This window comes from Oncorhynchus masou, chromosome 28 (genome assembly GCF_036934945.1).
Source record: "Oncorhynchus masou masou isolate Uvic2021 chromosome 28, UVic_Omas_1.1, whole genome shotgun sequence".
Classification (NCBI taxonomy): Eukaryota; Metazoa; Chordata; class Actinopteri; order Salmoniformes; family Salmonidae; genus Oncorhynchus; species Oncorhynchus masou.
In genome coordinates, this window is record NC_088239.1 from 51,374,932 (window position 1) to 51,401,706 (window position 26,775).

The 26,775-nt window shown below is 44.0% G+C and overlaps 1 protein-coding gene across 3 annotated transcripts; it reads right to left on the minus strand.

Annotated features, from left to right (window-relative positions):
- Positions 1-1,480: 1,480 nt before the first annotated feature.
- On the minus strand, positions 1,481-25,203 carry LOC135517826 (polypeptide N-acetylgalactosaminyltransferase 9-like). 3 transcript variants are annotated; one of them, XM_064942462.1, is made up of 11 exons: positions 24,462-25,203; positions 24,192-24,346; positions 17,615-17,804; positions 17,339-17,505; positions 17,022-17,196; positions 15,458-15,655; positions 5,845-5,962; positions 3,819-4,004; positions 3,494-3,724; positions 2,318-2,485; positions 1,481-2,207 (listed from the first exon to the last, which is right to left on the minus strand). In XM_064942462.1, the coding sequence occupies exons 1-11, from the start codon at positions 24,476-24,478 to the stop codon at positions 2,061-2,063; spliced, it is 1,752 nt and encodes a 583-aa protein (XP_064798534.1). In that variant the 5' UTR covers positions 24,479-25,203; the 3' UTR covers positions 1,481-2,060. The 3 variants fall into 3 exon arrangements, with proteins under 3 accessions (XP_064798534.1, XP_064798533.1, XP_064798535.1); XM_064942461.1 differs by having other exon boundaries at positions 24,192-25,203; XM_064942463.1 differs by lacking the exons at positions 17,339-17,505; positions 17,615-17,804; positions 24,192-24,346; positions 24,462-25,203 and having other exon boundaries at positions 1,505-2,207; positions 15,458-15,650; positions 17,022-17,137.
- Between the last annotated feature and the right edge of the window lie 1,572 nt (positions 25,204-26,775).

Here is a 26,775-nt window from a genome sequence, read left to right on the forward strand (position 1 = left end):
GTAAAGCCTTGAAAATGGAGCATGTAATGAGCATCATCACGCGCACAGTTAACTTTATCAGAGCCAAAGGTTTGAATCACCGCCAGTTCAAGGCATTTCTGACGGAGTTAGAAACGGAGCATGGTGATTTGCCTTATCACACAGAGGTGCGATGGCTAAGCCAGGGAAAGGTGCTTCAAAGATGTTTCGAGCTTCGTGAGGAACAAAGTGTTGTTTTTGATTAATAGATTTTTGCACTTTATTTTATTGTATTTCAATCCAATTATATTTTAAAAATATTTCAGTTGAGTGGATGATAGAAAATTGCTATTATTGTTTTTTTCTTTGAAGTAAATTTAGCCCACTTTTGCTAAAATAGAAAATATAGGCTACTGATGGTGCCTTGAATACCGGTTTCTTTCATTTAATGTTCATGTTATGGGGATTTTTATATAAAGGAAATTTGTCTTTTGTGTCTGTTGAAAATTAAAGATTACTGACAGAGCCATAAGAAAATATTGCTTTATTTATCTGATCATATTGGAATATATTTGTTAGGTTTTCAGTAGGTTCAATTAGGTTCACTAGACTATATGCGTCATTTAAAAATTTTTCAATGAACATTCGAACAGTCCGGCCCTCGGCTTGTAGCTAAATTTTTTATTTGGCCCTCCGTCCATTTGACTTTGACACCCCTGGCCTATAGGGAGGAGGTCAGAGACCTGGCAGTGTGGTGCAAGGACAACAACCTCTCAACGTGATCAAAACAAAGGAGATGATCGTGGACTACAGGAAATTGAGGACTAAAACACCCCCATTCTAATCAATGGGGCTGTAGTGGAGCAAGTTGAGAGCTTCAAGTTCCTTTATGTCCACTTCACCAACAAACTATCATGATCCAAACACACCAGGACAGTTGTGATGAGGGCACAACAATGCATATTCCCCCTCAGGAGACTGAAAAGTTTTGGCATGGGTCCTCAGATCCTCAAAAAGTTATACAGTTGCACCATCGAGAGCATCCTGACAGGTTCCATCACCGCCTGGTATGGCAACAGCTTGGCCTCCGATTGCAAGGTGCTACAGAGGGTAGTGCGTATGGCCCAGTACATCACTGGGGCCAAGCTTCCTGCCATCCAGGACCTCTGTACCAGGCAGTGCCAGAGGAAGGCCTTAAAAATTGCCAAAGACTCCAGGCACTCTAGTCACACACTGTTCCCTCTGCTACCCCACGGCAAGCGGTACCAGAGGGCCAAGTCTAGGTCCAAGAGGCTTATTAACAGCTTCTACCCCCAAGCCATAAGACTGTTGAACAGCTAATCAAATGGCTACCTGGATGCCTCCCCTGTGCTTGATCACAGAGATTACAGTTCACATGTTGTCTGAGTGAAACACTTACATATAATTAGAGAGCCTGGATACTCAAGGTCAGCCCTTTGCATAAATGTATGTGGAACCAGCTGTAGAGGTGAGAAAACAATACTTTTCATGATTAAGAATAGTAAAAAAATTCTGCTCTCATACAAAACCACTCGTCAAGAAGGAACACATATGTCATAATGTTTAATGTTATATCATTCGATTCAAGTTGTTGTGTACAATTTGTGTTTTTTACTTTTTCCTCTACTGTCCACGAGTGTGAGATAATGTAGCCCTCCAGATGACAGACATATAATTGAAGGAACATAATTGTGATTATGGCGTGAAATCTGAACTCAGAAACAAAACACGCTCAAAATGAACTGGTTCGTCAACATGTGCCAGTTCGCTTGTATTACCTCCTTAAGTATCGCAGACTGCAACTATCATTGTCATAGACAACCTCCGTATGGTACATCCTCTGGTTCTTCGTAGGGATATGTATCCTCCATACTTTGTGATGACTTGTTGTTAAGATGCTTGAGTTGTGGAAGGTTGGCGTTGAGATTCTTTGAAATCCCTTGACCTTTCCAGGAGCAGACAACGGAGTCTACAGCCTCAATCCAAAGGAACACAATATTTGTAAAGAGGAAGTCCAAGTGCCACAAGGTAAGAGTCCCATGTCTTTTTTGTAGAAATCAGCTGGCCTGTATATTGTGCCCTCAGTGTCGTGGTGGTTTGATCCAGTTCCTGATAGTCCACCTCTGACCAGAGCACCTCTGGACCACCAGCCGTAGGCCGAAGCTGGCCTCTCTAGACATCTCCACCTCCAAACAACGACCAGTGTCTCTGCTGATTATTGGGCCGTTCTACAGAGGGAAGAGGAACAATCTGTGGTTATAATTGCAGTTTTAAAAAGCAATACAGTTTCGGCAGGAGTCCTTTTCCCCCCACAAGTCATGACATATTGAAGTTTTACCTGACTGAAGTCCCAAAGCCTTTGTGATGAGTGTGACACTCCATCAAATGTTTTGAGACTTGGCGTCCGCCCTCGTCCCTCGTCCACCAGACACTTGGTGTTGGGCAAGAACGTAGTGGAACCCAGAGGACCAAGCTGCAAAAGCCCTTCTGAGGTGTAACGGGCCAGCTAAAAAAACACGTTAATGCCAAGTAAACATCAAGTTCTGAAAAAATATATGAACGGTTATATACAAATACTATCTTTACAGACACCTACATACAGTAGTCTTAGGACAATACAAAACGTTTTAAATACTCTGTACACATAGGAATGGTACATGTTATTGGGTAATCCTTGAGCTGTCTCATGAGAAAGATCTTTCTTGATACCTTGAGTACGAAAGGTCATAGTGCCTCTTGAGCTGAACAAGAGCTGTCAAACCAGTGCCTGCTCTTTCAACAGCTGCACCACAACTACGCAGTGGAAAGGCCATCTTGAAACGAAAGATCAATCAAATCCAATGCAAGGCCTGTCCTTAGTTACTGTTGAGATGTCCAACAAACATTTGCTGTGTAATTGACTGAAATACTAATGACAATGTAGACTTGATAGATACCACAGGGATACTTGCATTTATGTATGTTCCATGCTGATGAAAGCCAAATTGTTTATGAGCGTAATGGACCATACAGATCCCTTAGGTGAGTACATGTTTTTATAAATGAGACCCAGTGATCCTATCTGAAGAGTTCATTGTCATTTGACATTGTGAGCTTGATCTCTATTCCAGGGCACAGACGATTACAAAGTCCAGGGTTGAATAATTCACGATGAACAACACTCAGGAAACTAGATGCCAGAGAGGATGTTGGAGCCCATCACAGGTGCTGCTGCACAGTTCTGAGTAGAGGTAACCTTGTCAAACTGCCCTGTGCCAAGCAAATTCATTTGGAATTCACTGAATTACCATGCTAAAGCAAGCTAAATGAAAGCACAAACAACCACTGTAAAGATGAACAATGGAAGGGCTTCAACGCAAATGGGTGGGGATGCATAATATATTGTGGGTATCCGCCGGTGGCCAGAGTGTATGGGATAGTTATACATGTTTTCCTGAACTAACATAAGAGCTTGTGTAAGAGGAATACATTTCTATGCATTCAAGCATATAGGGTATTAAGAACTTCTCCTGACCTGTGATGTCATGCCATGACACGGGCAGAGAGTCACGCTGTTGTGTTTAGATCCTTGGTCTAAGCAATAGCCACTGGCCTTGCTGTTTCGCACCTCACCATAGGTGATGGTGTCATTGTACACTCGCATCTCTGGATACACATTCTGCAAATACCACTGGAAACTATGACATTGCAATTTTTTCCTCAAGGCGATTCTCTCAGAAACATCTCCAAAATCAACTCCTGGGTTCTGTTGAGTTAGAAAACAATTCACAGCACCAAAATCAATGACCAGTTAACACGCAATTGAGCTGTAGAATATTGGGGAACTACACTCGACTCACGTTGATGGGGATATTCCAGGCCATGTAGACGTGCGATTTGTAGTCATCCATCCACACCTCGGCTGCCCTCAAGGCATTGCGCTTTGCATAGTAATCAATGTCGTCGTTGTAGGGTTTCTTGGTGCGTTCAATGTGTGCCACCCGAGCACATGGTAACACCTCCATACTCCCCCCGCACTGCCATACCTGAGACATAACATAGACAGTTCAAGAAAGAGAAAGACAGATGATGTGTATGATTATATACTGGTGGTGTTGCCAGATTTTTTTTTTATTACCTCTTCATACTCCCGTGCATTGAGCACAGCACAGAGAGGTGTGGTAAGGTTAACAAAAATATAATTTGGCTTAGATCTCTTTTGATACAATCAGCTGTCTCTCATTGGGTTTCTGTTGTTGTGCCGTCTCCCTTTCCCACTGTCTCCATTACCTGGACCAAATGTTTTGTACTTTATTCCCCTCTCAGCGTAATAGGTGCAAACCTGGCCTCTTCTTCTCTTCCTGTCCCCACCCCTCTCTCTCTCTCACTCTCTCTCTCCCCCTCTCTCCCCTTCCGTCTCTGTCCTGCTGTCCCCTGTCGCTTCCCGCACACTGCTGCTCACGTCATAACGATCATGTCGGAAGTGTGAAATAAGTCTGTGTGTCAGTGGGACGCTGGTAGGTGACTGCAGAGTCCTGGAACACATTCAGTTCTCACACTGGGACACAACTTCCACACCAACGTCACTACAGACTTTTTTTACAGTCAACTATCTCAGTTATAGTATTAGAAAGAAAGGGAATTCAAATGGGTCCAGGCTTTTGGGAAATAACTGATGGACAAATCACCTGACACAGACCATTTTTTGGTGCACTATAAAGGCATGGGTTTGTTATTCAGCAGTATACCAGGTGGTGTGGTGCAGGATAACTTCCATCCATATTCATGCAAACTGGTCTCCCTGTATGCTTAGAGCCTAATGATTCCTTGATGATCTCAGCAGAGCCAACCAAAACATGCAGGGAGAGAATTTAGTCAGAACAGACCCATATGTTTTAATAACAAGCCATTGATGCCAAGTCACACATTTTTTTAGGACCTAAGTTAAATGATCGGATTGAATATTCCATTCTGTTTGATAGTAGAACTGACCCTGTATATAGTGTGCTTACTTTGTTGTGTTCTTCTTATTTCTTATTTTTATTACTTGTGTGTTTTTGTTCTGCCTTTTGTTATGTTTAGTACTACATTGATATAGATTACTGTATTGTTGGGTTTAGAGCTGGCAAGAAAGGCATTTCACTTACTTGTGCACGAGACTTAAAACTAAACTTGTTTTGAATCATACTTCAGATAATGGCAGCCTATCCCTTTTTAACAGATATTGAAATCTATTTGGATCAGGGCCAATATATATATATGCTGCCGTTACATTCATATTAAATCCCACCCACATCCTTTTTACTGTGACAGAGCTTAATTGAACTTCATGCATCTCTTACAGCACACAAACACTTGAACTCTCCAGTCAAAATTACATAATGATTTTCTTGCTTTATAATCACATTGTCACGCCCTGACCTTAGAGAGCTTTTTATGTCTCTATTTTGGATTGGTCAGGGTGTGATTTGAGTGGGCATTCTATGTTCATTTTTCTATGTTTTGGTATTTCTTTGTTTTGGCCAGGTATGGTTCTCAATAAGGGACAGCTGTCTATCGTTTTCTCTGATTGGGAACCATACATAGGTAGCATTTTCCCACCTGTGTTTTGTGGGTAGTTGTTTTCTGTTTAGTGTTCTGCACATGACATGACATGACATGACATGACATGACATGACATGACATGACTGTTTTGGTTTCCTTTCTCACTTTGTTATTTTGTTCAGTGTTAATAAAAATCATGAACACTTACCACGCTGCGCTTTGGTCCAATCCTTCATGCAACGAAGACCGTAGCACACATTGTCATGGCTAACACATAATAGACCACAGAACATACTGTATTGATTAGTTCTTAGTTTAAGCATGTACCACTTAGAAACTTACCCTCATGCCCAATTCAATGTTCTCTCCTCCATACACCTCCATGCCTGGGTCTAGAAGGCCAATCTCTTCAAAGTATTCTCTGTTCACCACAAAGGAGCAGCCAGTCATGGCAGGGGTTCTGAACGGAGAAAGAACAGATTAAGGCCTGGCGGCCTACCCTGTAGAAGCGAGTTGGAACATCTTGTATATTTTAAGAACATGTTTTTCAAGACCACGTTTTCTGTTTATAGAAAGCCTACACACCCATGGATTTCTTCACTGTTTATTCTGTTGCAAAGTGGGATTCAAATGGATTTCATTGTCATTTCTTTGTCAACGATCAACACAAAATACTCTAATGTCAAAGTTGAAGATAAATTCTAACAATTTTTTTGAGTAATGAAAAATAAAACACTAATATACACTATTATATAAAACGCTAACATGTTAGAAACACCTTTGGTAGTGATTACAGCTGAGTCTTCTTGGGTAAATCTCATAAGAGCTTTGCACACCTGGATTGTGCAATATTTACACATAATTTATTTCAAAATAATTCAAGCTCTGTCAAGGTGTTGGGGATCATTGCTAGACAGCAATTTAAGGATGCAGTTCCTCAGTGATGTGTTGTGTTGGATTTTCCCCAAACATTTAGGCCAAAAGGTGTATTCCTTTGCTATATTGTTTTAAGTATTACTTCAGTGCCTCGTTGCATACATTGCATGTGTGATGGAAATGTTCTCTGTGTGTATGAAATCAAATCACATGTGCCGAATACAACAGGATACAATGTCACCTTACAGTGAAATGCTGACTTACAAGCCCTAACCAACAATGCAGTTTTAAGAAAATACCTAAAAAAAGGTAACAAATAAAAGTAACAAATAATTGTAAAAAGCGAGGCTATATACATGCTGAGGGGATTTGGTTCCATTCATTTGGTTCCATTCAGCCACAAAAGCCTTAGTGGGGTCGGTCACTGATGTTGGGTGATTAGGCCTGGCTCTTAGGTGGCATTCCAATTCATCCCAAAGGTGTGTGATAGGGTTGAGGTCAGGGCTCTGTGCAGGCCAGTCATGTTATTCCACACTGATCTCGACAAACCAGTTCTGTATGGACCTCACTTTGTGCCCGGGGGCATTGTAATGCTGAAACTATCATGACACAAGGTGAGACCCAGATGCAGACACAGGAGCCAGATGGTTGGAGTCTTACAGTATTTATTAATCCAATAGGGTAAGTCAAGAGAATGGTGGTCGTGGACAGGCAAAAGTGTCAAAACCAGTTCAGAGTCCAAAAGGTACCGAAGGGCAGGCAGAGTCAAGGTCAGGGCAGGCAGGATGATCAGGCAGGCAGGAAAGTAGTCCAGAGACAGGGAGGGCTCAAAACCAGGCAGACTATCAAAAAGAGAATAGCAAAGGGAGTATGGGAAAAATCATGCTGGTTGACTTGAGCTTCAAGTTCCTTGGTGTCCACATCAACAACAAACTAGAACGGTCCAAACACACCAAGACAATCGTGAAGAGGGCACGACAAAGCCTATTCCCCCTCAGGAAACTAAAAAGATTTGGCATGGGTCCTGAGATCCTCAAAAGGTTCTACAGCTGCAACATCGAGAGCATCCTGACTGGTTGCATCACTGCCTGGTACAGCAATTGCTCGGTCTCTGAACGCAAGGCACTACAGAGGGTAGTGTGTACGGCCCATTGCATCACTGGGGCTAAGCTGCCTGCCATCCAAAAACAACACAGAGGTACACATAAACAAACGTACAGTCAATAACACAATAGAAAAATCTATGTACAGTGTGTGCAAATGTAGAAGATTAGGGAGGTAAGGCAATAAATAAAATATATAATATTTAATAAAATAATTACAATTTAGCATTAACACTGTAGTGATAGATGTGCAGATGATGATGTGCAAGTAGAGGTACTGGGGTGCAAAGGAACAAGAAGATAAATAACAATATGGGGATGAGGTAGTTGGGTGTGCTATTTACAGATTGGCTGTGTACAGGTAGAGTGATCGGATGTTGTAGTTGGGGATTGAAATTTCAGGATTTTTGGTGGCCTTCCTAAGCCAGGATTCAGACATGGCTAGGACATCAGGGTTGGCGGAGTGTGCTAAAGCAGTGAATAAAACAAACTTAGTTAGGAGGCTTCTGATGTTAACATGCATGAAACCAAGGCTTTTACGGTTACATAAGTCAACAAATGAGAGCGCCCGGGGAATAGGAGTGGTGCTGGGGGCTGCATGGCCTGGGTTAGCCTCTACATCGCCAGAGGAACAGAGGAGGAGTAGGATAAGGGTACGGCTAAAGGCTATAAGAACTTGTCGTCTAGTGCGTTCAGAAAGGAGCATATTTCTGGGTGTGGAAGAATAGATTCAAGGCATAACGTACAGACAAGGGTATGGTAGGATGTGAGTACAGTGGAGGTAAACCTAGGCATTGAGGGACAATGAGAGAGGTTTTGTCTCTAGAGGCACCAGTTAAGCCAGGTGAGGTCACCGCATGTGTGGGGGGTGGGAAAAAAGGGCAATCTAAGGCATATTGGGCAGGGCTGGGGGCTCTACAGTGAAATAAGACAATAATCACTAATCAAAACAGCAATAGACAAAGGCATATTGACATTAGGGAGAGGCATGTGTAGCCAAGTGATCATACCGTCCAATGAGTAACATTAGATGAATCAGGGAGCCGATTCAGTGGTCGCTACTATGCTAGGCGAGCTGGAGACACTGCGATTCAGACAGGTAGCGGGCCGGGGCTAGCAGATGGGCCTTTGGCGATGTCGGAACGGAAGGGCCTGTTGAAACCAACTCGGACAATTACGTCAGCAGACCAGTCATGATGGATTGGCGGGGCTCTGTGTCGGCAGTAAAGGGTCCAGTCCAATTGGCAAAAGAGGTCTTGTAGCCCAAGAATTAGCTGGTGGACCTCTTCGGCAAGCTGCGTAATGGGCCTAGCTCAAGGCTGACTGGTGCTTGCTTCGGGACAGAGACGTTTGCCAGGGGTAGCCACTCAGATTGAAGCTAGCTAGCTGTGATGATCTGGTGTAAAGGTTCAGAGCTTGCGGTAGGAATCCTGGTAGAGATAAAGCCGTCCAATATGTTCTGGGTTGATATTGCACTGTGCAGACTGGCAGGTATTGACCGAGCTGAGGCTGGCTGGTGTCCGAGTTAACGGTGAAGAACGCTAGCAGTGGCTAACTGACTACTAGCTAGTAGCTAGTTAGCTGGCTAGCTTCTGATGGGGGTTCCGGTTCTAAAGTATAAAAATAGCAGATCCGTACCACATTGGGTGAGGCGGGTTGTCATGTCTTGTTATGTCTGTTCCTGTCCTTTCTCTTCATTCTCTCTCTCTGCTGGTCTTTTTAGGTTACCTTCTCTGTCTCTCATTCTTCAGCTGTTCTACATTTCCTCTAACTAGCTCATTCACTCTTTCACACCTGTTCTCTCTTCCCCCTCTGATTAGGTCTCTATTTCTTTCTCTGTTCCTGCTACTTTCAGGGTCTGATTCTTGTTTGTGTTTTTTGATGCCAGAAGCAAGCTGTCGTCTCGTTTGCTTCCACCTTGTCCTGTCCTGTCGGAGTCTGCCTGGCAGGAGCATCCTGCACTATACTAACGTTCTTTTGTTCCGCTGACAACGTTGGAAGAGGATTTATGCCATTCCTGTATTTTCATTAAAGAACTCTGTTTTCTGTTAAAACCGCTTTTGGGTCTTCACTCAAGTTCATAACAGAAGAATCAGACCAAGAATGGACCCAGCGGCTCCGGACCCTTTTCACTCCGCCGTCGAGATCCAGGGAGCGATGCTAGGCAGACACGAGGAGGAATTGTCTGCTGCTCAACATGCCGTTGAGACCCTGGCCGTCCAAGTCTCCGACCTCACAAGACAGGTTCACCAACTCCACCTCGATCCACCGCCCACTTCCAGGGTTTCCGAGTCTCCGGAGCCCAGGATCAACAACCCGCCGTGTTACTCTGGGGAGCCCACTGAGTGCCGCTCATTCCTCACTCAGTGTGATGTGGTGTTCTCTCTCCAGCCCAACACTTACTCCAGGAGCGCAGCCCGCATCGCCTACGTCATTTCTCTCCTTACCGGACGGGCGCGTGAGTGGGGCACGGCAGTCTGGGAGGCGAGGGCTGAGTGTATTAACCAGTATCAGGACTTTAAGGAGGAGATGATACGGGTTTTTGACCGTTCTGTTTTTGGCGAGGAGGCTTCCAGGGCCCTGTCTTCCCTATGTCAGGGGAATAGATCCATAACGGATTATTCTATTGAGTTTCGCACTCTCGCTGCCTCTAGTGACTGGAACGAGCCGGCTTTGCTCGCTCGTTTTCTGGAGGGTCTCCACGTCGAGGTTAAGGATGAGATCCTCTCCCGGGAGGTTCCTTCCAGTCTGGACTCCTTAATAGCTCTCGCTATTCGCATAGAGCGACGGTTTGATCTTCGTCGCCGAGCTCGTGGAAAGGAGCTCACGTTCTCCGTTGCTCCCCTCTCCACATCACTGCCACCTGCCGCATCACTGCCACCCTCCTCCGCCGGCTCGGATGCTGAGCCTATGCAGCTGGGGGTATTCGCATCTCGGCCAAGGAGAGGGAACGGAGAATCACCAATCGCCTCTGTCTCTACTGCGGCTCCGCTGGTCATTTTGTCACCTCATGTCCAGTAAAAGCCAGAGCTCATCAGTAAGAGGAGGGCTACTGGTGAGCGCAACTACTCAGGCCTCTCCTTCTGGATCACGCACTACCTTTCCGGTCCATCTCCGCTGGCCCGGTTCATCTGCTTCCTGCAGTGCCTTGATAGACTCTGGGGCGGAGGGCTGTTTTATGGACGAGACCTGGGCTCGGGAACATGACATTCCTCTCAGACAGTTAGGGAGCCCAGGGCCTTGTTCGCTTTAGATGGTAGTTCTCTCCCCAAGATTCAGCGTGAGACGCTGCCTTTAACCCTCACTGTCTCTGGTAATCATAGCGAAACCATTTCTTTTTTAATTTTTCGTTCACCTTTTACACCTGTTGTTTTGGGTCATCCCTGGCTAGTGCGCCATAACCCTTCTATTAATTGGTCTAGTAATACTATCCTATCCTGGAATGTTTCTTGTCATGTAACCTGTTTAATGTCTGCTATCCCTCCTGTTTCCTCTGTCTCTTCTTCACAGGAGGAGCCTGGCGATTTGACAGGGGTGCCGGAGGAGTATCACGATCTGCGCACGGTGTTCAGTCGTTCCAAGGCCACTTCTCTCCCTCCACACCGGTCGTATGACTGTAGTATTGATCTCCTTCCGGGAACTACTCCACCCCGGGGTAGATTATACTCTCTGTCGGCTCCCGAACGTAAGGCTCTCGAGGATTATTTGTCGGTTTCGCTCGACGCCGGTACCATAGTCTCCTCCTCCTCCCCCGCCGGAGCGGGGTTTTTTTTTGTTCAGAAGAAGGACGGGTCCCTGCGCCCATGCGTGGATTATCGAGGGCTGAATGACATAACAGTTAAGAATCGTTATCCGCTTCCTCTTATGTCTTCAGCCTTCGAGATCCTGCAGGGAGCCAGGTTTTTCACCAAATTGGACCTTCGTAACGCCTACCATCTCGTGCGCATCAGGGAGGGGGATGAGTGGAAGACGGCGTTTAACACTCCGTTAGGGCACTTTGAATACCGGGTTCTTCCTTTCGGCCTCGTTAACGCTCCAGCTGTCTTTCAGGCACTAGTTAACGACGTCCTGAGAGACATGCTGAACATTTTTGTTTTCGTTTACATGGACGATATCCTGATTTTTTCACCGTCTCTCTCGATTCATGTTCAGCACGTGCGACGCGTCCTCCAGCGCCTTTTGGAGAACTGTCTTTATGTGAAGGCTGAGAAGTGCACTTTTCATGCCGCCTCTGTCCCTTTCTCGGTTCCGTTATTTCCGCTGAGGGCATTAAGATGGATCCCGCTAAGGTCCAGGCTGTCATTGATTGGCCCGTTCCTAAGTCACGCGTCGAGCTGCAGCGCTTTCTGGGCTTCGCTAATTTCTACCGTCGTTTCATCCGTAATTTCGGTCAGGTGGCAGCTCCTCTCACAGCCCTTACTTCTGTTAAGACGTGCTTTAAGTGGTCCGTTTCCGCCCAGGGAGCTTTTGATCTTCTTAAGAATCGTTTTACATCCGCACCTATTCTTGTTACACCTGACATCTCTAGACAGTTTGTTGTTGAGGTTGACGCGTCAGAGGTGGGCGTGGGAGCCATTCTTTCTCAGCGCTCTCTCTCTGACGGCAAGGTCCATCCTTGCGCGTTTTTCTCTCATCGCTTATCGCCGTCAGAACGTAACTATGATGTTGGTAATCGCGAACTGCTCGCCATCCGCTTAGCCCTAGGCGAATGGCGACAGTGGTTGGAGGGGGCGACCGTTCCTTTTGTCGTTTGGACTGACCATAGGAACCTTGAGTACATCCGTTCAGCCAAACGACTTAATGCGCGTCAGGCTCGTTGGGCTCTGTTTTTCGCTCGTTTCGAGTTTGTTATTTCTTATCGTCCGGGCTCAAAAAACACCAAACCTGATGCTTTATCTCGTCTCTTCAGTTCTTCTGAGGTCTCCACCGACCCCGATGGGATTCTCCCTGAGGGGCGTGTTGTCGGGTTGACTGTCTGGGGAATTGAGAGGCAGGTAAAGCAAGCACTCGCTCACACTCCGTCGCCGCGAGCTTGTCCTAGGAACCTTCTGTTCGTTCCCGTTCCTACTCGTCCGGCCGTTCTTCAGTGGGCCCACTCTGCCAAGTTAGCCGGCCACCCCGGCGTTCGGGGTACGCTCGCTTCCATTCGCCAGCGTTTCTGGTGGCCCACTCGGGAACGTGACGCGCGTCGATTTGTCGCCGCTTGTTCGGTCTGCGCGCAGACTAAATCTGGGAACTCTCCTCCTGCCGGCCGTCTCAGACCGCTTCCCATTCCCTCTCGACCGTGGTCTCACATCGCTTTAGATTTTATCACCGGACTGCCTTCATCAGCGGGGAAGACAGTTATTCTTACGGTTGTCGATAGATTCTCTAAGGCGGCTCATTTCATTCCTCTCGATAAGCTCCCTTCTGCTAAGGAGACGGCTCAGATCATTATCGAGAATGTTTTCCGAATTCATGGCCTTCCGTCTGACGTCGTTTCCGACAGAGGCCCGCAGTTCACGTCTCAATTTTGGAGGGAGTTTTGCCGTTTGATTGGGGCTTCCGTCAGTCTCTCGTCCGGCTTTCATCCCCAGTCTAACGGTCAAGCCGAACGGGCCAATCAGACTGTTGGTCGCATTTTACGCAGTCTTTCTTTTCGTAACCCTGCGTCTTGGTCAGAACAGCTCCCTGGGCAGAGTACGCCCACAACTCGCTTCCCTCGTCTGCTACCGGTCTATCCCCTTTTCAGTGTAGCCTCGGGTACCAGCCTCCGCTGTTCTCATCTCAGCTCGCCGAGTCCTGCGTCCCCTCCGCTCAGGCTTTTGTCCAGCGTTGCGAGCGCACCTGGAAGGGGGTCAGGTCGGCACTTTGCCGTAATAGGGCGCAGACTGTGAGGGCCGCTAATAAGCGTAGGACCAAGAGTCCTAGATATTGTTGCGGTCAGAGAGTATGGCTCTCCACTCAGAACCTTCCCCTTAAGACAGCTTCTCGCAAGTTGGCCCCGCGGTTCATTGGTCCGTTCCGTATTTCCCAGGTCATTAATCCTGTCGCAGTGCGACTTCTTCTCCCGCTATCTTCGTCGCGTTCACCCGGTCTTCCATGTCTCCTGTGTTAAGCCCGTTCTTCGCGCCCCCGCTCGTCCCTCCCCCCATCCTTGTCGAGGGCGCACCCATCTACAGGGTTCGTAAGATTTTGGACATGCGCCCTCGGGGCCGTGGTCATCAGTACCTAGTGGATTGGGAGGGGTACGGTCCTGAGGAGAGGAGTTGGGTTCCCTCTCGGGACGTGCTGGACCGTTCGCTGATCGATGATTTCCTCCGTTGCCGCCAGGTTTCCTCCTCGAGTGCGCCAGGAGGCGCTCGGTGAGTGGGGGGTACTGTCATGTCTTGTTATGTCTGTTCCTGTCCTTTCTCTTCATTCTCTCTCTCTGCTGGTCTTTTTAGGTTACCTTCTCTGTCTCTCATTCTTCAGCTGTTCTACATTTCCTCTAACTAGCTCATTCACTCTTTCACACCTGTTCTCTCTTCCCCCTCTGATTAGGTCTCTATTTCTTTCTCTGTTCCTGCTACTTTCAGGGTCTGATTCTTGTTTGTGTTTTTTGATGCCAGAAGCAAGCTGTCGTCTCGTTTGCTTCCACCTTGTCCTGTCCTGTCGGAGTCTGCCTGGCAGGAGCATCCTGCACTATACTAACGTTCTTTTTGTTCCGCTGACAACGTTGGAAGAGGATTTATGCCATTCCTGTATTTTCATTAAAGAACTCTGTTTTCTGTTAAAACCGCTTTTGGGTCTTCACTCAAGTTCATAACACGGGTTGCAGGAGAGTATATTCAGTCCGTAGATGGAAAGTGAGATTAAAATGTATACGAATAAAAACAAGGAAAACGATATATTAAACAATATTTACACGGGACAAGACAAAACATACGTCCGACTGCTACGCCATCTTGGAACTAGTACAATGGCGGCAAGCTTTACACTACTCCAGCCGACATTGTATATCATATCATATAATTTTGACAATATCGCAATATAATTTTGCGCTAGTTGGCTGTACCTGCACCAAAACTCCATTCTTTTTCCTCCATAGCTTGATCATCTTCTTTTTAAATGGGGAGCCAATTTGTTTTCAGCACTTTTATTTCAGCAAACTCATTTTCTCATGGCTCTCTCTTGTGCTATACCTTTACAGCAGGCATATGGTGAGCAGTATGTTTGAAACATCGAATCACAATAAAATCACAGTATGAAATCGCAATACATATAGAACCGTGAGAATCTCAACACATCATATCAGCACATAAGTTTCGTAGTATTATTGTGAGGTCCCTGGCTATTCCCAGCCTTAATCCCTAAGTATACCTTCCTGTGATAGAGCTCAATTCAGAAGGACGACTACATCTTTGTGTCTGGGTGCTTTAATACATCATCCAGAGCATAATTATTAACTTGGCCATGCTTAAAGAGATATTCAGTATCTGATTTGTTATTGTTACCCATCTACTAATCATTGCCCTTCTTTATGTAGCTTTCGAAAAACTTGTTGGTCTTTGTAATTGAATCTGTGCTTGAAATTCAATACTTGACTGAGAGACGGACCTTACAGTTGTTGATGTATGGGGGACAGAGGAAGGGGTAGACATTCAAAAATCACATCAGCCCCTATTATTTCACACAGAGTGAGTCCATATAACTTATTATGTGATTTGCTGAGCCAAATTTGACTTCTGAATTCATTTAGGCTTGTCTACAAAAAGGGGGGCAAATACTTATTTAATTTGTATTAATTTCAAATTTTCTTTTCACTTTGACATTATGGAATATTTTGTGTAGATCAATGACAAAAATTACAATTAAATCTATTTTAATCCAACTTTGTAATGCAAGAAAATGTGAATAGCAGGGGTGTAGATTATCGATAGGCAATGTATTGCAGAATATTGCATCAGACAACTGCCCCAATAATGTCCTAGGAACATACTGTACTTTTCCCATACCTGATGGGGGCCGTATCATCTCCTCTGTCCTGCCAGGCCTGGGGGGGGCTGATGTACATACACCAAAGGCCCCAGTTGTAGCCATGGGCCGCGTTGTCATACCGCTGCACCTCAAACGTGTTGTACTTGATGTTGTCGATCGACGGTAGAATAATACGTGTTCGATCCTCCCTGATTCTGGTTAGGATTGGTTCTGCCCTGTCAAAGGAGGAAGGGAAACGCATTTTAGTCAAATATTTTATCTCTATAAATATTCTAAAGGTGCTTGAAATGTTTACTGGTAACTTCATGCTGTTCATGCTGGCATGATAGGAAAAGCATGACAGTAAATCATGTTTCTGTCATCTCATCTGTTCCCAGGGGGAAAATGGGGCCACCACAGTCTGTTCAAGCGTTTAATCATCTTCATCAAAACAACCTGAATCCTCACTGCTAGCAGAGGAAGGTACTGTACAGTTCTCATCTTCCCTTACACTTGACAGCTTATTTTCCATTTCACATCCGTTCCAGAGAACAAAACCAAATAAATAGTCATTTATGTACTGTAGCTTGCAGTTCTATGTGTTACAACTGTAGTGAAACACTGATGGCCTCACATGTGGGTCGTTCCACCTCAAAAAGCACAAGAAAGAGGATTTCGAGACCCACCGTCTCAAAATGCTCTGAAATTGTTTCTGTTTTTAGAAACAGATAAGATTAGCATTTCTGAAACATTATTTTGTTGAAATATAATTTGATCTCTGAGAAATTAAGCTCATTGATTGCATCCAAATTGTCCATTTTATACTTGTTTTTGGATTGGGGTTGGCATGGGGTTTGCAGGGGTGCGTGGGGGGCTTTTGCTCATGTCTTTAGATTCTTCATGTCTTACTCATTGTTTGAAAAAAGTTTGGACCAAATTGGATGTTAAGTACTATACTTAGTTAATATTATATGAATCCTATAAATTAAAATGGACAATTTGTGTGCAATCAATTAGCTTTATTTCTCAGAGATCAGATTATATTTCAACAAAAGAATGTTGCAGGAATGCTAATCTTATCTGTTTCTACTTACTGAAATGACATGGAACGACCCATGGGCTGCGTGGTGTGTTCAATAGTTTTTCCGTGTAAAACTTGACTGATGCAATCAGATATCATTTCCATTGTGGATATAGCTTTTGCAATATGAGTGCAGTTAAGGAGTCGGCAATATCATTTTTAGAACAAATAGGGTTAACTTCTGAGAGTGTCACCTTGCCTGAATGAATTCCTCTTAAAGTGGTGTGGTGAAGATGGATTGTGGTGACTACTGTACCTCCTTGTCTTTCCATTACTGAGAGAAAGGAATACCTCTGATTTGCAAATAAAAATGCTCTTCTTGTCAGATACACAAACACTGTCAGCAGATCTCAGTGTAATGCATTCAGTTTTAAAATAGTACAGTATATAGCTAGATATTGTAGGACAAATGGCACCTTAGTGTTGGGAGGAATCTGCATCTGATTGATGATAATGCATGAGACTATTTTAAACTCCTTTTCAAGTGTCAATCTGAGGGGAAATAAGAAGCTGTTCCTCACCATGCTGTGTTGAACTCAACATGCGCGTCAAAGAAGCCAACAACTGGTGCAGTGGCAGCTTTCCAGCCAAGGATTCTGGCCCGTATAAGTCCCTCCCGTCTGCTATTTCTCACCATCTTCACTAGGCCTGGGTACTGCTTATTCACATACTGATCCAGATTCAGCTTTAGCTCCACTACAACAACAAGAATAATCAAGTGTTGGAGCTCAAACGAGAACCATAATTTCAAGTCTCTCTCTCTCTGTCACACACACACACACACACACACACACACACACACACACACACACACACACAGTAAAAGCCCTTGTCTTACCACTGTCACTGTTGTCATCCACCAGGATGATCTCCTTGAGGATGTGTGCAGGTGTGTGATTGACCAGGCTGTGGACTGACCGTAGGATCACTGACAAAGCCTCGTTTACAAAGATGAACACCACCGTCATCTGAGGGAGGTCATCTGGGTAAGTCATCAGCTTGCACCTGTCAACACAACTTAGTGAGAAGCTGTCACATCAGTACCCTAAACTCATAATGCTTTATTATGTTACCTTCTGGTTTTCAAGCTGTGAGGGCAGGGTTTAGGACCTACTTTTTCGGCCTGTAGTCAGGAATGGATCTATCCAGTGGGATTTGATTGCTCAGCTGTGCGTTGTAGCCATACTCTTCGTACTTTCCTCCATCTGGGTCGCGGACAGGGTTTCTCAGAGTTGCAGGGGTCCTGGCCTGCCCCTGTCCCTGGCCCACTCGTCCCTCCAGTACCCCAACCGTCTTTCCCAGACCTGTGGAAAGTCCGAGGAAAATGTCAGACTCATTTTGCAAACTGTCTGAGGTGCCTCTGGATCACAAAAGCAAGCAAGCTGTTACACTTTTCATCTCAATGTGTCAGTCATTTGAGCTGTCTCTTTTCCCTCGAGAACGTAAACAACAGTGAGCATCTAGATTCATTAGAGAGTTGGCAATTGAAGTTTAGACAAGATAAATAATTGACACGTCTACTGTCTGCAGCACCTTGTCTGTGAAATTATAATAGGTCATCTTAATAAACTCCCAGTCTGACTGACAAACAGGATAGCCAGGGATGAAGGAAACTGAAGACTATTATTATTCACCTAGACTTTACTGGTGGTAAGTAATAGACAGGGGGACAGGGGACAGGATGATTGACTTGTAATGTGAGAAGAATGTCTTATGTTGTCAGGGGGGGGGGGGATTTTATAAAGCAAATGCATCAGACAACACCACATTGGATAAGGAAGAGGAATTAGTAAATGTGATATAAACCTGCTGCAGAAATGTCCCCAACTGGCTTTTATTATATCACTGACCTGATATATAACCTCAGGATCATGGGGTATGGAGATTTCTTCTTGTGACTGCTTGTTTTGTGCAGCAAAAAAAAGAGATGATATTTCAGGATAACTAGTTTGTCCTCTACACTTGTTTGCAGCAAGGTTGAGACCCATCAATTAAGGCTGACAGCATCCATCCTCCTAAACTGCTTTGTGGTGGAGTCCAATTAAGCTCCTCAAAGGGAATGCTGTTAACTATTTTAGGTGCTAAAAATAGGGGCCATGGACCCTTCTCTTTAACCCTTCTCATGGAGAGCTACTGGATGTGTAGGCTTTTGTTCCAGACAGTCCTCTAAAACAAATCTGATTCAACACCTTAATAGTGTCTCTCCAGTAAAATTGTTGGCCACCTCTACGTGAGAATGATGTTCATTGACTACAGCTTAGCGTTCGACACCATAGTGCCCTCCAAGCTCATCACTAAGCTAAGGACCCTGGGACTGAACACCTCCATCTGCAACTAGATCCTGGACTTCCTGATGGGCTGCCCCCAGGTGATGAGGGTAGGCAACAACATATCCACCACGCTGACCCTCAACATGGAGGCCCTTCAGGGGTGCATGCTTAGTCCCCTCCTGTACTCCCTGTTCACCCATGACAGTGTGGCCACACACGACTCCAACACCATCATGATGTGTGCCGATGACACGACGGTAGTAGGCCTGATTGCCGACGACGATGAGACAGCCTATAGGGAGGAGGTCAGAGGCCTGGCAATGTGGAGCCGGGACAACAACCTCTCCCTCAACGTGAGCAAGACAAAGTGGCTGATCTTGGACTACAGGAAAAGGACGAGGCTATAGTGGAACAGGTTGAGAGCTTCAAGTTCCTTGGTGTCCACATCACTAAGGACCTATCATGGTCCAAACACACCAAGACAGTCGTAAAGAGGGCACGACAACGCCTATTCCTCCTGAGGATGCTGAAAAATTTGGCATGGGACCTCAGATCCTCAAGAAGTTCTACAGCTGCACAATCGAGAGCATCCTGACTGGTTGCATCACTGTTTGGTATGGCAACTGCTCCACATCCGATTGCAAGGCGCTACAGAGGGTAGTGTGTATGGCCCAGTACATCACTGGGGCCCAAGCTTCCTGCCACCTAGGACCTCTATACCAGGCGGTGTCAGAGGAAGGCCTTAAAAATGTTCAAAGACTTCAGCCACCCAAGTCATAGACTGTTCTCTCTGGACCCGCAAGGCAAGCAGTACGGGACCGCCAAGTCTGGGACCAAAAGGCTCCTGTCACACCCTGACCATAGTTTATTTGTATGTTTCTATGTTTTGGTTGGTCAGGGTGTGATCTGAGTGGGCATTCTACGTTGGATGTCTTGTTTGTCTATTTCTATGTCTGGCCTGATATGGTTCTCAATCAGAGGCAGGTGTTAGTCATTGTCTCTGATTGGGAACCATATTTAGGTAGCCTGGGTTTCACTGTGTGTTTGTGGGTGATTGTTCCTGTCTCTGTGTTTGTTGCACCAGTCAGGGCTGTTTCGGTTTTCGACGTTTGTTGTTTTGTATTGTTCGTGTTTACTTCATCATTAAAAGATGTATCTAACGAACCACGCTGCATTTTGGTCCGATCCTTGTTCCACCTCTTCGTCAGAGGAGATGGAAGAAACCCGTTACAGCTCCTTAACAGCTTTAACCCCCAAGCCATGAGACTGCTGAACAGTTAATCAAATGACTAACCTGACTATTTGAATTGACCCCCTTATTTTATTTGTCTTTTTTTCTGCACTGACTCCCTTGCACTGGCTCTATGCACACACTCACAAATACTACACTGACACTCCAGCACACAAAACACACACACACATGCGTATTGATGTCACATACACACATACGTTCACATTCCTTCACATGCTGCTACTCTCTGTTTATTATCAATTCATTGTCACTTTATCCCTACCTACATGCATATATTACCTAAATTACTTTGACTAACCCGTACCCCTGCACATTGACTTGGTACCGGTACCCCTTGTATATAGCCCCATTATTGTTATTTTTTTGTGTTACTATTTTATGCTTTAGTTTATTTAGCAAATGTGCATTGTTGGTTAAGGGCTGGAAAATAAGTCTTTCACCGTAAGGTCAACTACACATGTTGAATTCGAATCATGTGACAAATAATATTTTATTTAATTTGATCTAGTAACAAACAAACAAATGTCTGGCCAATCACATATTGTATATACAGTAATAGTGTTAATTATCTGGAATGTAATTTTATATAAAACATAAAGTATAACTCTCCATATGGATTCAACTAGGGATCATCAACTCAATTTTTTTCTTGAGTGAATGGTCTGGGGGCCAGAAAATAATTACAAATCATTTATAGACTGCACATTGACCGCAAGAAGCCCAAACAGATATCATATTTGACTAAAACAGAATCATTTCAGACCTTGCTTACGATCACATATCTCTCTCTGTGTTATGCGTGGGAATTAGGGTTGCAATGGGTCGGAAACGTTCCGGTAAATTTCCATAATTTTTCTGGACATGTTCCAAGGGAAGTTAAGCCCGGGAATTTGGAGAATTTTGCTTAAATTCATCAAAAATGTTAGCTTATAACAGTGAACCTTTTTGTGGGATGCACATAAGGCAATTCTAGGTCTTGTGGCATATTTTGGTAAAACTATCCCCAACTCAATTGAATAGCAACCCTCTACATGCACAGTACATACTTCCGTCACATGTACAGCTGATTCTCAAGATCTTGCACACTAATGAGATGTTATTGAGCCCACACTACTACACTGTCTGAGCCAAGGACTACATGCTTTCTGGTAAGTTTTGATTACAATACTGGGTGGAGTGAATATATTTGATATGACATACATTATTTTTTTGTTAACTAGTAAATAGTAGCCTACAGCAAAGTGTGTTTTTAACTCATTTCTAACTTGTTAACAAGTTCTACTAATTCGTTTTTGCTACCATGTGGGTTTTAGCTTGCTTGATCCTGCTAACTGAGCCTGTTAACTGGGCCTGCTAACTGAGCCTGCTAACTGTGTTAAATCACCCTGTTTCCATACATGTTTCATTTTAAAACATTTATCTTACAAATGAGTTGTTTAATCTAACTGCTTAACTCTTATTTTATCTGTACATGGAATTGTACTTGTATTTTTTTACTCATCTTTTTCCATGGGCACTATCTGATGTAGACATTTCACTGCAGCTAATGTAGAAGGAAAAGCTCTGTACATTTGCAAATATTGTGCCAGATCATATGTGAAGAATGCAACAAAGATGCAGAATCATCTGGCCAAGTGCATAAAGTTCCCTCATTGCTCACAACAAGCAATCTCTGACAAAAGTCCCGCTACTTCTATTCGAGGTGAAAATTATGAATCAAACATCTTATCGATAGCAATAGCTCATTGTCCTCCTGGAATCAGAAGGTTTTTGACTCAATGGAGTAACATAGTCAGAGAAATGCTGATGAATGTCTTGCTTGAGCTGTGTATGCAACTGGTTCACCTCTGATGCTCACAGGCAATGTGAATTGGAAGAGATTTCTGACTGTTCTTGCCCCAGCACACACCCCTCCAACCAGACATGCTTTATCTACTCATTTGCTGGATGCAGAGTGCAACAGAGTTCAAGTGAAGGTCAAGTAAATCATAGAGAAAGCAGACTGTATTGCAATCAAATGTTCGTGGGCAAGGAATAATTAACTACATCATCTCCAACCCTCAACCAGTATTCTACAACAGACACAAGGGACAACAGACACATCGGTCTCTACATTGCAGATGAGCTGAAGGCAGTCATCAATGACCTTGGACCACAGAAGGTATTTGCACTGGTGACAGACAATGCTGCGAACATGAAGGCTGCTTGGTCTAAAGTGGAGGAGTCCTACCCTCACATCACACCCATTGGCTGTGCTGCTCATGCATTGAATCTGCTCCTCAAAGACATCATGGCACTGAAAACAATGGATACATTCTACAAGAGAGCCAAGGAAATTATTAGGTATGTGAAGGGTCATCAAGTTCTAGCAGCAATCTGCCTCACCAAGCAAAGTGAGAAGAATAAGAGCACCACATTGAAGCTGCCCAGCAACACCAGTCTTGGGTGGTGTTGTCATCATGTTTGACAGTCTCCTGGAGGTGAAGGAGTCTCTCCAAGAAATGGCCATATCACAGTCTGCTGATATGGACAGCCCCATCAAGAGGATCCTCCTGGATTATGTATTTTGGGAGAGAGTGGTAAGCAGCCTGAAACTCCTGAAACCTATAATAGTAGCCATTGCACAGATTGAGGGAGACAATGCCATCCTGTCTGATGTTCAGACTCTGCTTGCAGATGTAAGAGAAGAAATCTGTACTGCCCTGCCCACATCACGGTTTCTCCAAGCAGAGGAAACTGTAGTTCTGAAGTACATCAAAAAGCGTGAAGACTTCTGCCTGAAGCCCATACACATCGCTGCGTACATGTTGGATCCCAAAAATGCTGGCAAGAGCATCCTGTCTGGTGTAGAGATCAACAAGGCCTATGGTGTCATCACTTCCGTGTCTCGAAACCTTGGCCTGGATGAGGCCACGGTTCTTGGCAGACTAACGAAGTATACTTCCAAGCAAGGGCTTTGGAATGGAGATGCAATATAGCAGTTGTGCCAACATATCTCATCAGCCACCTGGTGGAAGGGACTTTGTGGATCTAAGGCTGTTTCCCCTGTTGCCTCCATCATCCTCCAAATCCCACCAACATCAGCCGTCTCAGAGCGCAACTGGTCCTTGTTTGGGAACACACACACCAAAGCACACAACAGGCTGACCAATACAAGGGTGGAAAAATTGGTGGCCATCTGGGCAAATTTGAGGCTTTTTGAGCCTGACAACGAGCCATCCTCAACAAGTTTGGAAAGTGACAGTGAAGATGAGGCCTTGGAGTCTGATGTTCAAGAGGTGGACATTGAGGAGGTCCAGGAAGAAGATATTGAGGCCTCAGAGGAAGATATCCAAAGCTTTAGTTTCTAGACTATCATTTTACAGATGTATGTTAAAAACGTTTTTGGGAGATGTGATGGATCATTGGGGATCATTCAATATTCCCTTTTATTTTGTTGTTCAGTGAAATCATCCCATGTGAAGTCAACTTATTTAATTAAAGTTCAATTCATAACTAAATTGTTTTTTTTTGTATTTCTATTGGGAGGATTTAATTATTTTAACTACTTATGATAAGGTAAAAGGTTTATGTTTCTGTCTCCATATGATGTGGTAAATATATCCAACGCAAAAAACATCTACTGTTAAATGGTATTAATATAAATGTGCATATATTTACGTTAATTCCCATATATTCCCGTTAAATCCCACGGAAAATTTCCACCTCTGAATATTCCCCAAAATGTGCAACCATAGTGGGAATACTTGGGAACATATTTCCAAAATAAAAATCACTTTGAGCTGATTTGCTGGTGTTTTTAAAGTCGTTTATGTCAAACAATAAAACATTTGACAAATCAAATCACCTGAGGGCCGCCAGTTGGGGCGCCCTGAATTAGACGTTTATAATGCTGTTCTTTTGGAGAAAATCAGAGCCCTTTGTCTGGGTTATTTTTGAATTATGTAAAAGCATGTGGGCCAGGTTGATCGGTTATTCCAATTTAAGAGAATGACAATACCCATGGGTTGTACAACAGCTGAGATGTGGCAAATCAAAGAAACACTGTCAAATGCATGATTTACTCAGTCGGGGCACTATAAAAGTCATTCATAAAGCACTGATGTGGAGTGAAATGAAGTTGCACCAAGCTGACTTGGTGTTCATGATCACATGGATCAATCATTTACCGTTCAATTGATGGTAGACCATGTCCTCAAGATGCTCAAGCCTCTGGAGAATAGCTTGCTTCTCCACAAAGTTATTAACTTTCCCATTTCTGCGGTTAGATCTTTGCATAGTGGTCCTGCCGTTCTTCAGGAGTTCCTCTGAGCGATCCTGAATTCTGCAGTAAACCGAGAACAGTATAATACCCACAAACATGCAGATGTTTAAAGTCAACAAAGTTTTTATCTGCCGTGCGCCAGCCATGAAACCGAAGGGAAACCGACAACACCTACCCGTGATAGAAAAACATGCCCAATCCAAGTTTGGTGACCGATCTTTGCTTATGTGTATAAGGCACGTATCGTCATCGCAGCCACCTCAGTGCTCCCGCGCAGAAAATTAGATATCCTGTCATCAGCACCAGTTTCGCCGCAGAGATTATAGTAGGCAAGAAGACTGTATATAAAGACAATCAACCCAAATTGAATCTCATTGCCATTCCATTGCACAGGTTATCCTCTCCAAAGTGCCCCCCCTCCAACCAATTGCTTACACTTACACCCCCAACCAACTGTCACATCGTTAGAACGACAGAATCTCTCCCTCAATTGAGCGAACGTGGGGCTTGTTTTCCACTTGCCAGTAGTAGGCTAAAATTGATGACAAAAGAAGCGAGAGTAGGTATTATGCCCTCTGGTTTCACTCAGTCACTCTTCTTGACGATTTAAAAAAAATCACGAAACAAAAAAAATACCAAGGAGTTACTGATGAGACATGAATGTAATCCTTACTCGCAGTTTCTCATGGTCGCTTGATGAAGACTGTTTAGAAGCTATAGATAAAAGGGCCAAGGTATGTCCGATATCGCGCAGATGCTCTCTGCGTCTGTACAGAGAGATAAAAGCATTCTTGTTACTGGTCTCTCTCTCTCTCAAATCAAATTGTATTAGTCACATGCGCCGAATACAACAGTTGTAGGTAGACCTGAGCGTGAAATGCTTACTTACAAGCCCCTAACCAACAATGTAGTTTCAAAAATACGAATAAGAATATCCCCCCTCTCTCTCTCTCTCTCTCTCTCATGGAGAGCCCTGTTACAGTCAGTGTTGAAAGCTGATCAATAGTAGTTTTAATCGTTTTAATCAGTTGAGGTAACAATTGGTTTAATAGTTTTAACCAGTTGAGGTAAAAAAAAAAATCTGGTGCAATTTGTCACCAAATACTTTCAGCAGCTCTGACTTTATATAAAATTCCAATTGTATTTAAATGTTTATTAGTTTGTCATCTATTGTGAACCCTTGTGATCTAAACCTATTTCCCTTATTGATTTAGCAAGGTGACATGACTGAGCCTACTTCCATCATCAAGAAACTAAGCCACCAAGGTCAGTCAAGGATGTTTGGTGTGCTTTCTAGAAAACTCCATGAATAATGCCAGGAAGGTACATAATGTCATTCTGTGGAGTTTTGCTGATGTGGTTTTTCGCTGTACAGTTATTTCCCAGGGCACCCCACATAAAGCAGGCGGGTGCTGAATGTGCGTTGCTATAATTACACAATCCACCCCGGAGGCCCAAACTGTTCCTCAGGGCAACGGGCAACAGTCTAGACCAGGTGGGAGGGTTTGTGGGGCCTCAAATCATATAGAATAAATAAAGCTTGTCCCAGAACATCCAACAATAATGAACACCTATGGAGAGAGAATAAATATCCCCACCCACATATAATCATTATCACATGATGTGTACAATTGCATAATTCCTTGAAAAATAAAATACATATCATCAAGACCTAAATTATATTGCAGTAATAAAGGACTGACGCCAGCTGTTAAATAATGCTACAGTAGCATTATGCATTGAAGAAGCTGCAAAAGACAATCAAGAATGCATGTTTTCCAGGGCCCAATACTTGCAACACTTCTATTTACTTGGTCAAAGTGATCCATGAACTGTCATGGTCTGAGCACATTAATTTAATCTTTTCAATCTGATATGTGGATCTGCCAAATCCCTTATTTGCATCTAACAACAAAAGCAAAACTGTTATTTGCCTGGTGAAATTGATTATGCAGACATACCAAATCATCCATAGAGAATATTAATGTACAGCTTTACATCCATCAGCATAAACCTGACTTCGTACGATGTTTTATATTCTGGGTAAAAAAGTGCTGAGGGCAGGTTAATGTTTCTAACAAAAGTTGATTTGTGACCAAAACAGTATTTCTTTTCAGCAAAGTGGCAGGAAAGAAAATGTCTGCACAGAACAGAAATGCCAACTGATAATATTTTCTTACTTGAGCATGTGTTAAAGGGCACAGGACAATAGGTCAAATCAGGGATCATCAACTAGATTCAGCCATAATTATAAATGATTTGAAGACTGCAAATTAACCACAAGAAGCCCCAACAGATTGTTTTCCTGCCAGTTGGAGTACCCTTGGCTAAGGCCACTAATCTTCCATTAAACGTGTTATTGTTTGAAAAACCCACTGACCTTTAGCCACATAAAGTGTTTGTTAAGATATATTTGACACTAGCAAAAGCCAGCCTGTCTACACATTTTAAAGTTGGTTTTCCATTTCTACCTTAAACCATTCGAGAGC